Here is a 15,711-nt window from a genome sequence, read left to right as displayed (position 1 = left end):
GTTTATCAGTGGATAGCCTAGTAAAATCATCCTTGGGAATCACTGGTCTATTTAATCTGACCTATAAACTCACTTTTCTCTGTAGTTTAGAGGCAAATTCAAACACTAATTACTCTGATATGATTCTCCCAACACATCACCTTATATATCCCCTATCCCCTAAAAGAAACTTGAAGGGAAGTCCTAACCATCTACCTAGTTCAAATTCTCTTAAAGCATGGCCCAGGGTAGGGAAGGTACGTTAGCCAGGTGATTAACTTTTCAGAAAGATACAATTCTGACTTTGCACGTTCACTTTGGTGGTTTTCACTATTGGTAAAGTATAATACTATTAACCATATTAATCCTCACGGCATTAGATGGGTACTATAATTCTATCCATTTAACACGAGAAAACAGGCGCAGAGAGATTAAGGAACTTGCCCCGAGTCACACAGCTATTAAGCAGGTGAGTGAGCCAAAATTCAACCTAGTTCCAAGACCCAGCCCCTTCACCCTACTTTGTTTGCTGTAGTTTTAGCAGATTTTAAACCATCCACAGCAAGTTAAATTCCCTTATTCTGCTCCCATTCCGTTTTCCCAGAATCCTTAGGGTATGGTATTACAATTTTCTGCACAAGTTTGAGGCTTTAACTCGTAGTCTTGGCCTGAGCCAGCAGATAACATTTTGTTTGGCAGACTAGCCCTCTAATATAACTCTTCCCCTGCTTCGGGACCTGTTGCCCCTCAGCAGACCGGAAAAGCAACAGTGCCCAGGACAGGTACCTTGGGCGGCAGAGGAATCCGGGGGGTCGCCGGGATCCCAGCCCGCCTTCCCCAGGCCCCTCCTCCTGGCCCAGAATGCACCCGGTTGAAAACAAAATCCCACGTGACTGACTCTCCTCTCAGGCCATCATGGCGTCTCCCAGTGGGAAGGGAGCCCGGGCGCCGGAGGCTCCTGGCTGCGGGCCCCGGCCGCTCGCCCGGGACCTGGTGGACTCCGTGGACGACGCGGAGGGGTTGTACGTGGCTGTGGAGCGCTGCCCGCTGTGCAACACTACCCGCCGGCGGCTGACCTGTGCCAAATGCATTCAGAGCGGCGATTTCGTCTACTTCGACGGCCGCGACCGGGAGAGGTACGGCGGCCGCCACGGCCCTATTGTTTCTTCTGCTGTGTCTCTTCCAGCCAGGCGGCCGAAGGCTGGAACCTGGGGCTCCCCGTCCGGGCACCAGATCCCAGCGAGAGGAGGGAGAGGGAGGGAGTGTAGCTAGCTGCTCTGCACCGGAGCTTTTCTACCAGAGGACAGCGTAGGGGCCAGATGAGGGAAGGTCGCCGTTTCCCCATCACCCACCAAAGAGGCGTTTGACCCCACGGTGCTCTCGGTCACTGGGGAAAAAAGGAATAAGTGGTGACTCTCTGGAGAAGTTTTCCCCTGTTGCTGCCATTGAGTTAGATTCCTAGCTCTTTGCTGTATGTACTCCCATTCAAAAGCTTGGCTTTCTATTTTCGAAAGCGTGTTTATACTCTAGAGGAGAGAGTAGAAGAGAATCAGATAACTGCTTTAGAGGGATTTGGGCCTGGTAGTCTGTCACAGATGGACTTTGTTATCAGACATGCTTACTCTAATGTGTGAATTGGTGCTTGCTCTTAACTCCCCTTTCCCCTCCCTGCCTCTAAAGATTGTTTTGGATTCTTAGGAATTTGGGAACGTGTTTTGGCCTTGTTTTAAAATTCACATTGGGAGCTGCACGCTTTTAGTTAAGAGAATTGCCTTTAGGAACGTGTTTTGGTTTCATTTCGAAATCTAAACAGACAGCTACAAGTTCTTGGTTAAGAAAATTGAAAAATTAGTGTGATTAGCTACAGGATCTCCCACTCTCAACTTCTGTTTCAACAACTTAGTGTCAATGATAGTAAGATGGCTAGCATTCTGAGCACAAAAATTCAGGTATTAATTCATTCGCAACAACCCAATGACTTATCCCCAACTTATTAGGAAGCTGCACAGTAAGTGCTTTGCCCCAGGTCACACAAATAGTTAAGTGTAGGAACAAGAATTAAAATTCAGACAGCTTGGACCTATGTACCCGCACTTAACCACTAGACTTTATATCCTCTATATTTGGGGACGTTTTGAGTTAGTATTTCTGTGATCCTGGGTGGAGTTCTTTTCTTTCTCTTTTGAGGAGATTTGAATGACAAACTTTTTTAGTTTGTTGCTGTGTGTCATTGGTGCTCTTGATGACTTTAGAAACTGCTTATGTAGTAAGTGATAGCTTTAAAAATTAAATCAGTTATAAGAATACTGGGTATGAGATGGAAATGTCTAACTGATGGAGTTAATTGAGGATTTAGTTCTGGACCCTCTTGTCTATCTACACGTTTTACTGTATCTATTCATATAATTTAAATACCATCTATATGCCTAAGACTGCCAGACTTGTATCTCCAACCTAGACTTCTCTGAAGTCCAGAAAACAGCTGCCTATTCAACATCAATGTTTAGATTTGTAATAGATATCTTCATTTTAATATGGCAAACTGAACTCCCTATTTTCCATCATAAATCGGTTTTCCCATGCTCATCCCAACCCAGTAAATGTCAGTCTCATTGTTCCTTTGGTTCAGGCTAAAAAACCTTTCAGTTCTCCTTGACTCCTCTTTTTTTTTTTTTTTTTTTTTTTTTTTTTTTTGAGACGGAGTCTCGCTCTGTTGCCCAGGCTGGAGTGCAGTGGCGCAATCTTGGCTCACTGCAAGCTCCTCCTCCCAGGTTCACGCCATTCTCCTGCCTCAGCCTCTCTGAGTAGCTGGGACTACAGGCGCCCGCCACCACGCCCGGCTAATTTTTTTGTATTTTTAGTAGATACGGGGTTCCACCGTGGTCTCGATCGCCTGACCTCGTGATCCGCCCGCCTCGGCCTCCCAAAGTGCTGGGATTACAAGCGTGAGCCACCGCGCCCGGCCTCTTGACTCCTCTCTTAACCCAACTCTATTTAGTCCCATCAACAAATCCCATCTACTCTTCAAAACTTATCTTAAATCTGACCCTTTCACCATCACCTGGTCTGATCTACCAGAAACATAAGGTTATTTCCTCTTATGTCTCTGCTTCCATCCTTGCTCCCCTTTTATACAGTTTCCATATTGCAGCCAGAGTTATGCTACTCCTCCATTTCTGTTCAAATCTTCCAGTGGTTTTTCACTTTACCCAAAGTAAAAGCTGGAGTCCTTAACGAAAGTTCTATATTGTCTGTTCCTCTGATTTAATTTCCTATTATTTTCTCCCTTACCTAATCTGCTGTGCCACTGTGGCCTCCTTGTCTGTCCTCAAACATACCAAGAACACTCCTTCCTCAGGGCCTTTGTAGTGGTATTTAGACAGTCTCTTTTTCTCTCAGAAATCTTCATGGCTGCCTCCTTTGTTTTTAGGTGCCTGCTCATACGTTAGAGAGACTTTTTCTGATCCTTCTATTAAAATGCTAACCTCTTGCCTATTTAACCAGCTTTATTATCTTTTCCATAACACTTATCACCATCTGATGGTTGTACATATTAATTTGTCTAACTGCCCCCCACCCCAGTGATATAAACTCTATGAGGGCAAGAGTTTTTCTCTTTTATACACTGTCGTATTCTCACATAGTAGAAGCTCAATAAAGATTTATGGAATGATTGAGCTGACTCTGTCCGTCTTTCCCAAACTCAGTTTCTAGACCATTTTGGTATTATTCATCATGATCCATTTGTTACTAAAGCCAGAAACCTGGGAGTTATCCTAGACTTTTCTTTTTCTCTTACTCTCTGCATCCAAAAATCAGCAAGTGTAATTCACTTTGATGTCAAAATATATCTTGAATCTATCCGACTTTTAGTTCAGACCACCATTATTTCTCTCCTGACTACTTAGTGATCTCCCTTCTTTTACTCAGACAACTCTTCCTTAACTTGCCTCTGGTCTCCAAAGGGCAGCCACAATAGAAATGTAAATAAGATAATGTCACTGTTTTGCTTAAACCTTTCATTGGCTCCCATTGCATTTAAAATAAAATCCAAGCTCCTTACTATGGCATACGAAGCCTGGTGATTTGTCTACTGTTTGCCTCTCTAACTTAGACTCTGGGGTTCAGTTTAAAATGTGGGCTTTGGACTCATGCTCCCTTGGATTGAGTCCAAGCTCTACCACTTGCTATGTGATTTATTTTATTTTATTTTATTTTTGAGACAGGGTCTTGCTTTGTCACCCAGGCTGGAGTGCACTGGCACAATCATGGCATGCTGCAGCCTCAGACTCCTGGGCTCAAGCAATCCTCCTATCTTAACCTTTTGAGTAGGTGGAACTACAGGCATGCACCACCACACGTGGCTAATTTTTAAATTTTTTGTAGAGACAAGGTCTCCCTATGTTGTCCAGGTTGATCTCGAACTTGTGGGCTGAGCGATCCTCCTGCCTCAGCCTCCCAAAGTGTTAGGATTACAGATATGAGCCACCGCGCCTGGCTGCTATGTGAGTTTGAGGAAGTTTTTTTGAGGGGGGAGGGGACAGGGTCTCACCCTGTCACCCAGGCAGTGCAGTGGCAAGATCACAGCTCACTGCAGCTTTGACCTCCCTGGGCTCAAGCGATTCTCCTGCGTCAGCCTCCGTGGTATCTGGGACTACAGGCGCGCATCAATACGCCTAACTAGGTTTTTTTTTTTTTTTGAGAAGGAGTCTCGCTCTTTTACCCAGGCTGGAGTGCAGTGGCGCGATCTCAGCTCACTGCAGGCTCCGCCTCCCGGGGTTCACGCCATTCTCCTGCCCCAGCCTCCTGCGTAGCTGGGACTACAGGCGCCTGCCACCTCGCCCGGCTAATTTTTTTTTTTTTTTTTTTGTATTTTTAATAGAGACGGAGTTTCACCGTGTTAGCCAGGATGGTCTCGATCTCCTGACCTCGTGATCCGCCCGCCTCGGCCTCCCAAAGTGCTGGGATTACAGGCATGAGCCACCGCGCCCGGCCACGCCTAACTAGTTTTTTTGTATTTTTTGTAGAGACAGGATTTTGCCATGTTGCCCAGGCTGGTCTTGGACTCCGGAGCTCAAGCCATCTGCCAGCCTCAGCCTCCCTGTGTGCTGGGATTACAGGCATGAGCCACCATGCCTGGCCCTGAGCAAGTTTCTTAACTTCATGTTTATTTCATTTTGAAAATGGCAGGGTATCTAACTTCATAGGTTTCTAGTAGTGATTACATAAGAGCATGCATTTAAAATGTTTAGCATGATGCCTAGAATGTATTAAGCACTCAAATAAGTTCATCCCTGTGCTCCCTCTTTTTCACTGCTCCACAGTTATAGGCCTTCTCTCAAATCCTCAGTCACATGAAACTTCCACCAGTGGGGCTTTTTCCTTGCCGTTTCTTCTGCCTGGAACACGTTTCCTCCTGATTGATACCTTGTCTTTCACCATTCAACTTAAAGGCCACTTCTTCGGTGAGGCCTTTCCTGACCTCCCTCACTAAGATAGGTTCCCATCTCCATCTTTTCCCCCATTCATTATGTGCTATCACAGTACCGTATTTCTTTCATGGTACCACACACAATGTCTAATATTATTTATTTGAGGAAGACAACCACATCCAGAATGTAGTTTCATGAAGGCATGAATTCTGGTATTGTTCTTTCAGATCACCAGCCCAGCAGTAGCAGGTAGCAGAACTTAGGCATGTTGTTGAAGGAATGTCAAAAGCAATACAACTTTTAAAACTCAACATAGGGGTTGGGCGCAGTGGCTCATGCCTGTAATCCCAGCACTTTGGGAGGCCGAGGCAGGTGGATCACTTGAGGCCAGGAGAGCGAGACTACCCTGGCCAACATGGTGAAACTGTATCTCTACTAAAAACACAAAAATGAGGCCGGACGCAGTGGCTCATGCCTGTAATCCCAGCACTTTGGGAGGCTGAGGTGCGTGGATCACGAGGTCAAGAGATTGAGACCATCCTGGCCAACATGGTGAAACCTCGTCTTTACTAAAAATACAAAAATTAGCTGGGCGTGGTGGCACGCGTGCCTGTGGTCTCAGCTACTCAGGAGGCTGAGGCAGGAGAATCGCCTGAACCCAGGAGGTGGAGGTTGCAGTGAGCCGAGATCACGCCACTGCACTCCAGCCTGGCGACAGAGCGAGACTCCATCTCAAAAAAACAAAAACAAAAATTAGCTGGGTGGTGGTGTGCAGGCCTGTAATCCCAGCTACTCGGGAGGCTGAGGCATGAGAATTGCTTGAACCTGGGAGGCAGAGGCTGCAGTGAGCCGAGATCACGCCACTGTACTTCAGCCTGGACAGAGCTGGACAGAGCCTAGACAGAGCTAGACTGCATCTCAAAAAAAAAAAAAAAAAAAAAAAAAACCTCAAAAATTCTTGGCTAAATTTGAGCATTAGATTTTCAGAAGAGAGATATGTTATAGTGGATTTCTTTTCCTGACCAAACAGAAAAATATAAAGCAAATACCAGAACCATTCAAAATTTAGAATAAAAAAGAAATTTTAGAGTTCAGGGATAACAGAACTGTCACAGTGGTCTGCTTAGATCAGCTTCACCTAACTCTCCATCTTTCTCTTTTCCAGACTATGTGTTTTAAGAAGAATGGTTTGTTAGTTTTTCTCTGTTTCCAGAATAGTGCCCAGTATCTAGTAGGGTGAAAGAATCTCTTGAGACCCAGGACCATTGTTCTAATAGCCAAATATTTTTTAATGAGCTCTTATTGGGCACTGTTATGTGCACAAAATTTTCTGGCAATACAGAGGAGAAAGGTCTCTGCTCTCAAAGATTTTTACTGACTGTCAATAGGCCTTGAATTGTGTGGGCCACAGGTTGATTTTGAGATACTTCATTATTTTTGAAAATGTATTCTGATTGCCTTTAGACTCTTTTTCCCCTTAACGTCATGAAAAGCCCCTAACTGTAGAAAACCACTTGTTAATAAAATATGGAACCTTACAGCACAGTTTTAAAACCCTTGTTTAACCTCTGATTTTCAGTAAATTAGCCAAACTGGCTGTGCCTGCATGGATCTTGAATGTGATCATGCATATCAAATGTATTCTTGTAAATGTATTTTTTTCAGGTTTCATTAACAGACTAGCTGAATATCTAGGTTTTAGTGGTTTAGCAGCTCAAGGAAATTTAAGTATGAAAGAAATAAATTGATCTCACATTAATTAGTTCCTTTGACTCTTTTTTTTTTTTTTTTGAGACGGAGTCTTGCTCTGTCCCCCAGGCTGGAGTGCAGTGGCACGATCTTGGCTCACTGCAAGCTCCGCCTCCCGGGGTTCACGCCATTCTCCTGCCTCAGCCTCCCGAGTAGGGACTACAGGCGCCCGCCAACACGCCCGGCTAATTTGCCAACACGCCCGGCTAATTTTTTGTATTTTTAGTAGAGACGGGGTTTCACCCTGTTAGCCAGGATGGTCTCGATCTCCTGACCTTGTGATCCGCCCGCCTCGGCCTCCCAAAGTGCTGGGATTACAGGCTTGAGCCACCGCGCCCGGCCTCCTTTGACTCTTAAGAAGGGAACCATGTGTCTTTATATACTTTTGGGGACAATATGAGTTTGGCAGACAGATTAGCTGAGAAATACCTAAACTCATTATTTTTTTGTTGTTGTTCGATGGGAAGACTTCTCTACAACTTTGGTATCCTCACCCACATCATCCTTTCCTCATCTCCTACCTGGCCCCCAGTCCTGAACAATACCTCCTCTGCTTTCACATCTGCCTTTTCTTCCCCCGCCCCCGCACCACCCCATCCCCAGGGGAGACCCAGCCTTCAATGTAAACTGAAGGTGTGTTCCCTGTCATCTGCCTTTTGAACTGTATGCTTCCTTAAGGAATGAAGAAGAGGAATGATATTAGGCATTACCTCCAACACAATCTTCTTTAGATCTGTACTGCTGGACATATTAAAATTAACAGGAACAGAACTGTATGGATTATGTATTTGTCTGACACCAGAAATAGCACTGCTACGCAGTAGATACCTGATAGGTTGAAGTAATCTTTCCACTCACAACAGGAAAGAAATTGGTTACCAGTTCGTGTTAGGTGGGAGAATGGGACTGAGAATTAATCTAAGGATACCTGGGGAAATGTATCTGCTGGTTTAGGAGTCATTGATTTTCACATGTAGATTACAAAGAGAGACAAATTGTATGAACATATAGATACTACTTTATAATTATGTTTTCAGGAATGATGCCACATTACTTTCACTGACAAGTTTTAGAATATATGATTATACTTTTGCCATGAAACAGAAATGCATGCCCTAAACAAATTGAGAAATGGGATAAAGGATGAGGAAGAAATTTAAATATTACTGCAGATTTCAAGGGGAAGGCACAACCAACATCCAAAAAATATCGTTTGGATACTTCTGTTCTCCCTCCAGTATATTTTTGGTTGTCAGCCACTGTGGCCCATAAAAATCTATTGTCTTGAGAATTCAATTTTGTATACTGAGCTCAGCAGAACAGAAGCTCTACAGGTAGACAAGAGTTCATCAGCCTTACGACTGTTTCACTGTGTCCTTCAGAGGGTCTCAATTCCTATCCCATGGAGTTTGTTTATGGTGTTTCCACCAGAAAATGTGGATCTACTAAGAAAATATAACTTGTTTTCAGCCAGTATCACTGGCTAGTCTTATGATTATACCTTTTAGAACTTATAAAAGGTTTTTGCATTTACTATCTCATTTCTTCCCTACCCTCACCCCATGAGTTATTAATGTATTTAAAGCAGAGGAAACTGAGTCTCAGGGGTGTTGTGGCTGACTGACTCCTGGGTTGTGCTAATTCTTAAGTTCACATTTAGATCTGAACTGTATTTTTATACTGTGTGCATGTGTGTGTGTAACAGTATCAGAAAAGAAAAACATTCCATTTTGTTATACAGATTGCGCTATATCTTGGAAGGTCATATGTGCTCTAGTGAACCAAGGGCTGGGATTAACCCTGGAGAGGCAGCACCCCCCACCTGTACACCCTGCCACTGTGTGAAGATTGCTGGAATGCCCAATTTCTCTCCCCTCTAGATATTTTCAAGGCCTGTCATAATGCAAAAGAGTTTTCATAATCTCAAGTCTCTTTTGAACACCAAAAGACATACTTCATGGAAAATAAAATGTGATTATATAAAAATAATCCTGAGATTTGTCACCTCCTGTTGCTAGGGAAGGTACTGAATTGACGTGATGATGGAAATTGAGTGCTTACTTGCGCATGGCAGAGCAGTGATGGCACATCCCAGAGGGCTGTGTAAGGATTCAGAGAGAGCATGTGTTTTCTTTTAGAAAGGAGCAGGGTGCTTTAAGGATCAGGTTAAGGTGTCATTGTGAGATTTCAATGAGTGTCTTTTTAGTAAAATTGAACTACTTTCAGCCAGAGCCAAGTGAAAGTCTCCAGCCCTAGTTTAATCCTTTAAAATATTTTTCAGATGAATTTGTAGTCATGTCTTAAAATGGAAAACTTAGTTCACTTAATAATCAGAGCCCATTTGGGATAGATATTTGTGAACTCCTCTTGAACTGATCTACCTCAAGTAAATGATGTAATCCAGGCTCCCAGAAGGTCAGTTCCATGGGTCTCCTCCTTGGTAAAGAATAACTCTCAGTGACCATTTCCATCCCATCAAATTTTAAAAACATTTTTATTTTGGATATTTTCTTCAAACAAGATGTAGTTGAATTTGAGTATTTTGAATTTTAAGTTTACATTTTAAATCTAAAATGCATGTTTTTAAAGAGAGCTTAATGTTGTAAATATGACATTTGAAATTTTGAAATGTTTACCTCAAACACTGTAGAAATAGGAAAATTCTCTCTCAATCCCACCACATAAAGGTGCCTCTATTATAGATGAGGCACAGTCCTCAATATCCTTTGCATATTCTCTGCCAAAGTGGGATCACACAATACATACTATTTTGCTGGTTCATTGTTGTTGTTGTTTGTTGTCATTTAACATACCTAAACATCTTTTCATGCCGGTACACAATATTCCTTTTACAGCTGTAAACTTTTATCTTTTTAAAACCCAAAGTTAGAATCATTCAGTCACTTCATGAAAAAAAAAAAGATTATATATGACTATCCCTTTTATTTTTGTTTATTTACTATTTTACAAACAAATGAATTTTTCTATTTTTGTTTCTAAAGGCTGTCCCAGTTTAGAGTAAGCTGAATGAAGGAACTGTAGTATACATTTTCTCTGTGTGCAGAAGAAGCGAGTGTAGTTAGGACTGCCTTATCCTGGTTTCATAATCCCTCAGTCTCTTTCCATGGTCTGATTCTATAGTTGAGTTTAATGCATGGTAAGATTAAGTGCAGAATCACTTGTTGCAGTGAAGAAATGGAAAGCTGGCATATGTGTGTGCTAAGCATCTGTACCCACTGCTTTCACATTTATTTAATCCCTTTACCAAGGAGTATGTAAGCATTATTCGCATTTTACAAACGAGGAAACTAAACAACACTTTGTTTCTATTTTATGTTTTGAGAGACAGGTTCTCACTCTGCCATCCAGGCCAAAGTATAGTGTAGGATCATAGCTCACTGCAGCCTCTAATTCATGGGCTCAAAGGATCCTCCTACCTGAGCCTCCAGAGAAGTTAGGACTATGGCCATGCACCACCATGCCTAGCTATTTTTAAATATATATATATATACATATATATATATGTGTGTATATATATATATATATATATATATTTTTTTTTTTTTTTTTTTTTTTTGTAGAGATGGAGTCTTACTATGTTGCCAGGCTGGTCTTGAACTCCTTGACTCAAATAATCTTCCTGCCTCAGACTCCTAAAGTCTTGAGATTACAGGTGTGAGCCACCACACCTGGCCTGTTTCTAATTTCTGTAAATGATTTTTAACCTTTATTCCTGACAGTGGGATATATTTATACTATGCTTTCTCATATCCTAAATATTCTAACATAAGGTTAAAAAATCCTGATAAGGACCAGGTTTTTAAATCTTATTTGCCTATGAAAATCATACTCTTGTATGATTAAAGAATAAAAGCATACTTGTATCTTTGCTGATAAAAATATTTTAATGTCTTTTGTGGCAATATACTATCATTTAGTCTTTCTCCCAGTGAACACTAGTTTCCAGTTTCTTGCTGTTAGGACTGATTTTGTGATTGGTGCCTTCAAACTTGAATCTTTCCTCATCTCTGTTATTTTCTTAGGATAGATTCTTTGAAATGCAATAACCGAATCAAAGGGTTGAATATTTTTTTTAGGCCCTCAATTGCTTATTTGAAATCTATTTTTTGCCTTTCTTAAAATACATTAGTAGTGTTTTTGAGACTTTTCATTGCCATAACCTTAGGCACAAAGTAAATGTGTAGCCCTAGGATGAGGGAAAGGACTAGACAGGCAGGTAGAGGGGTGAGAGTTATGTTATGAAAGGTGCTGTGCTTGGGACATAGTAAGTGCTCAGTAAATTGTGGGTGTTACGGTGAGGCTAGTTATTCCTAGCACAGAATTAATAGTCTGCATCCCTAATAGAGTGCATGCCTTGGTGTTGTTTTTCTGGTAATACAGGGCAGATTTATGTGAATAGTCTGACCTGTGGTTAGGTCCACTCAGTTGCCCATGATTGTAGTCGGGGAACAGAGTGGAAGTGAGACTCACATTCATAACCACTACCTCATTAGTAGCATACTCCCATCATTGTTTTCCCACTTGGCATGTTGAAATGCTTTGGTGCAGTTACATAGAATTTTCTCTGCCTCCATGCCCTTCCTTCCCTTAACAGGATCAACTCTGGCTCACCCTCAGGTCTCAGCTTGGACAGGCAGCGCTCCTGGGTGGCTGCCTCTGAAGCCCGAGCTGGGTTGTGTGCTTTCTCTGGTGCCACTGGGGCTGTGTGTGAGCACCTCTCTCCTTGTTCCCATCAATCTGTATCACAGAGGGACTGCTGGAAAGTCAGTTTAAGGGAGTACCTTTTTTAACAGAAAAAAAAATCGTAAGTCATAAAAGTATGGAAGAATTTATGAAACCACAAAGTTCATTTGAGAGAATGCTTTTTAGGGGGGAACAACCCAAATCATATAAGTATGGAATAATTTAGTAAATAATATAGAAGACATTTTTTAATTGGGAGAGAAAATACAGGAAATAGTGTTGTAAGAGCCAGGCATGGAACAGGTTCACTGGCAGATTTCTTTCAGAAAACAGCACAAAAACTAGTGTCATTAAACAACAACAAAAAAAAGATGTGTGCCTACATAAAGGTTCAGAAAATTCCGTAGAGCAGAAACATAAGTAACATGAAAATAGAAAAAATGATTTGTGTGAAAGAAAAATGACCAATTTCCCTGCTAAATAATCCTCAAAGGAAAAAAAAACTAAAAAATTGGATGAAGGACATAGGGAAATAACAAGAAAAATCACTAGCCAGTAAAATATGAAAAGTTGTTCAAACTTTCTAATAATGAAATAAATGCAGATAAATGAATTATGAACCATCTCTCAGAGGGAGGGATGGGAGGCCAATCAAATTAGCAGAGAATAAAAAGAAATGTCCAGTGTTTGGGGAGAGTGTGAGAACACAGGTTCTGTTGGTGGGGTTGTAAACTGTATAAGTGTTTTAGAGGAAATTTGAGGATTGCCCACAATTTTGCATGTAAATATTCTTTGACTAAGCAGTTTATTTTATTTTATTTTATGTATTTATTTGAGACAGTCTCACTCTGTCACCCAGGCTGGAGTGCAATGACGTGATCTCGGCTCACTGCAACCTCTGCCTCCCAGGTTCAAGCAATTCTCCTGCCTCAGCCTCCCAAGTAGCTGGGATTACAGGCACCCGCCACTACGCCCGGCTAATTTTTTGTATTTTTAGTAGAGACGGAGTTTCGCCATGTTGGCCAGGCTGGTCTCGAACTCCTGACCTCAGGTGATCCACCTGCCTTGGCCTCCCAAAGTGCTGGAATTACAGGCGTGAGCCACTGCACCCGGCCCAGTTTATTTTATTTGTAGGAATTTCTCATAGAGAAACTTAAAAGCCTATAAAGGTGCACTAGGCTATTCACTTGTATCGTTACTGATCATAGTGAAAATTTGGAAGGAAGAATGGTGTTCACCTGTAGAGGTTTATATAAATATATGGTGTCCATCCAGTGAAAGATACTTTATGTGACAGCCGCAATTTGGAAAACAATATGTGAAATATGGATCCCCCTACACACACTTTTAAAAACTATATATATAATATGTATCATTAAATTTGGTTTGAATATAGTGATACTCCGTTTTTCACCTCTTGGAAGCTGTATTGAGAAAGCACAGACTTGTGGAATGAGTTTTTTGTCTCCTTCTGTGAGTGGTGGGATGGAGACTGCAGAGCCTGGATGAGTGACCGAGTAAGCAGTTGCAGCCCTGACCCACCCGTGTGGCTTGGTATCATTTGCTCTTTAGCTTTACTGACACCACCTATTTTTTATTTCTTTCATGAAGGAGGACGTGACTCATGAAGTATTAGGTTGGTGCAAAAGCAATTGCTATTTTTGCCATTCTTTTCAATATTTGATACACTGGGACTTATCTTTTGTTTTTCCTGCTGCCATCTGTATATTTGTAAGAGTTTGTTTCTTTTGTGTTTTTAACAAAGTCCAAGAAAATCAACCAGCTCACTATTAAGCTAGACACAGTTGTCTGTCTTCCCAATTTGTTTTAGAGCAAAGTGGCATTTTTACAACAGACCTCAAAGGAGAACTTTTATGGCCTCTGAAGTCAAGATTTTATTTTCCCTGTCAGTCCTTTGCATGGTTTGAGATTGCTAACTTGTGAGTTTGTTATTTTCTACATTATCAGAACATAAATCACCATGTTGTCTCAGTGATGTAAAAGTAAATACTATATTAGTCTCTCATTTTTGATACAAGGAAACAGAAGCATATAACAAGTAATAGGTCCAAGAATTCACAGTCAACTGCAGGAGAATTTATAATTAGATTTCTTAGTAGTCTGGAGGATGCCTTGTTCTGTGTTGCAGGTACCTAGTAAATGCCTGATAGACTGATTGATGAATCTGTGGGTTCATCCACATTCCACATTGGTTTCTGAGTTTTCTAATACTGTTTCACGCCGTTGCCACCTTACTGGACATTACAGTGCTATTCAGTAGAACTTTCTGCAGTGATGGGAATGTTCTGTATGCATGCCATCCAGTAAGTCATATGTGGCTGTTGAAATGTGGATGGCAGTACAACTGAGGAACTGAACTTTTAATATAATTTTAATTAATTTAAATTTAAATAGTCACATTATAAGTATATAATTCTGTCACATATAATATTGCCTATTTGCTTTTTCTGTTTAATATATATTGTGCATTTTCAGTGACTATTAAATTTGTTAGGGTCATGATTAGACCATTTTATTTCTTCCTCTTAGAAGTAGATATCTTGGGGTATGTTTCAAACATGGGGTTACAGAAATAGTATTTTAGAAAGACTTCTTTGTCCAGAATATTTTTAGGTCTGTTATGGCCTGTTGAATTGTTTTCCTTTTTGCTGGGAGATAGCCAAAAGCCTGTTCTTGAACACCACATCATGTTACTGCAGCATGAGTCATTATCCCTGTTCCCTTGAAAATGGTCAGTGGGTCACGTTCACTCCACAGTCAGTTGTATGATGTTAGTCATACAATTTTTTTTTTTTTTTGTCCATGCCCTTATTAAGCAGCAAGCCACATCTTAGGCACTCAGTAGCCATATGTGGCTGGTGGCTACCACATTGAACAGCACAGATCTAGAAGACATTTATAGAACACTGCCCAACAGCTGTAGAATACACGTTATTTCAAGTACGCATGGAACTTTCTCCACGGCACACCGTATGCAAAGCCATAAGACAGTCTCAAGTTACAAGATTGAAATCACACAATATATTTTGTAACTACATCAGAATGAATTAAATTAGAAACAGTAACAGTAAGCTACCTAGAAAAGCCTGTATATCTGAAAATTAAACAATATGCTTCTAAATAATGGATGGGTCAAAGAAGGATTCTTATGGAAGATTAAAAGTTTCAAACTAAATAATAATGAAAATATGCCATACTGAATCTTAGGATATAGCTAGAACAGTGCATAGAAGGAAATTTAAAACTTCATGTGATTATATTTAAAAGGAATAGAAGTTTAAAATTGACCTGAGTTATCACCTTAAACTGCAAAAAAAACCAAAAAACAATCCCAAGTAAGTTAGCAAGAAGAAAATAAGGATAGGAAACTGGCAAATAGAAAATAATAACTGCTGCCGGGCACGGTGGCTCACACCTGTAAGCCCAGCACTTTGGGAGGCAGGGGCAGGCGGATCACCAGGTCAGGAGATTGAGACTATCCTGGCTAACAGTGAAACCCCTTCTCTACTAAAAACAAAATTAACTGGGCATGGTGGCGGGCGCCTGTAGTCCCAGCCGCTCGGGAGGCTGAGGCGGGAGAATGGCGTGAGCCCAGGAGGCGGAGCTTGCGGTGAGCTGAGATCGCACCACTGCACCCCAGCCTGGGCGACAGAGTGAGACTCCATCTCAAAAAAAAAAAAAAAGAAAAAGAAAAAAAAGAAAATAGTAACTGCAATGTGATACCTCTTCTTTTTGATAACTTTTACGAGTAATTTTTTAGCCTATGATAACTAGCAATAAAATTAGTGAAAAAAAGTTTACAATTTTTAAAAATTTATTATAAGGA

At 41.3% G+C, this 15,711-nt stretch overlaps 1 protein-coding gene across 1 annotated transcript in view; it reads left to right on the top strand.

Annotated features, from left to right (window-relative positions):
- The first annotated feature begins 836 nt into the window (after positions 1-836).
- ATG14 (autophagy related 14) overlaps positions 837-15,711 on the top strand; it is a 47,558-nt gene continuing 32,683 nt past the window's right edge. The window contains exon 1 of the mRNA XM_003267724.3: positions 837-1,115. Coding sequence (XP_003267772.1) covers positions 895-1,115 — 221 coding nt within the window. The 5' untranslated portion in view covers positions 837-894. The remainder of the gene's footprint in view (positions 1,116-15,711) is intronic.

This window comes from Nomascus leucogenys, chromosome 1a (genome assembly GCF_006542625.1).
Source record: "Nomascus leucogenys isolate Asia chromosome 1a, Asia_NLE_v1, whole genome shotgun sequence".
Classification (NCBI taxonomy): domain Eukaryota; kingdom Metazoa; phylum Chordata; class Mammalia; order Primates; family Hylobatidae; genus Nomascus; species Nomascus leucogenys.
Note: the sequence above shows the minus strand (reverse complement) of the source record. Positions and strands in the feature narration are given on the sequence as shown.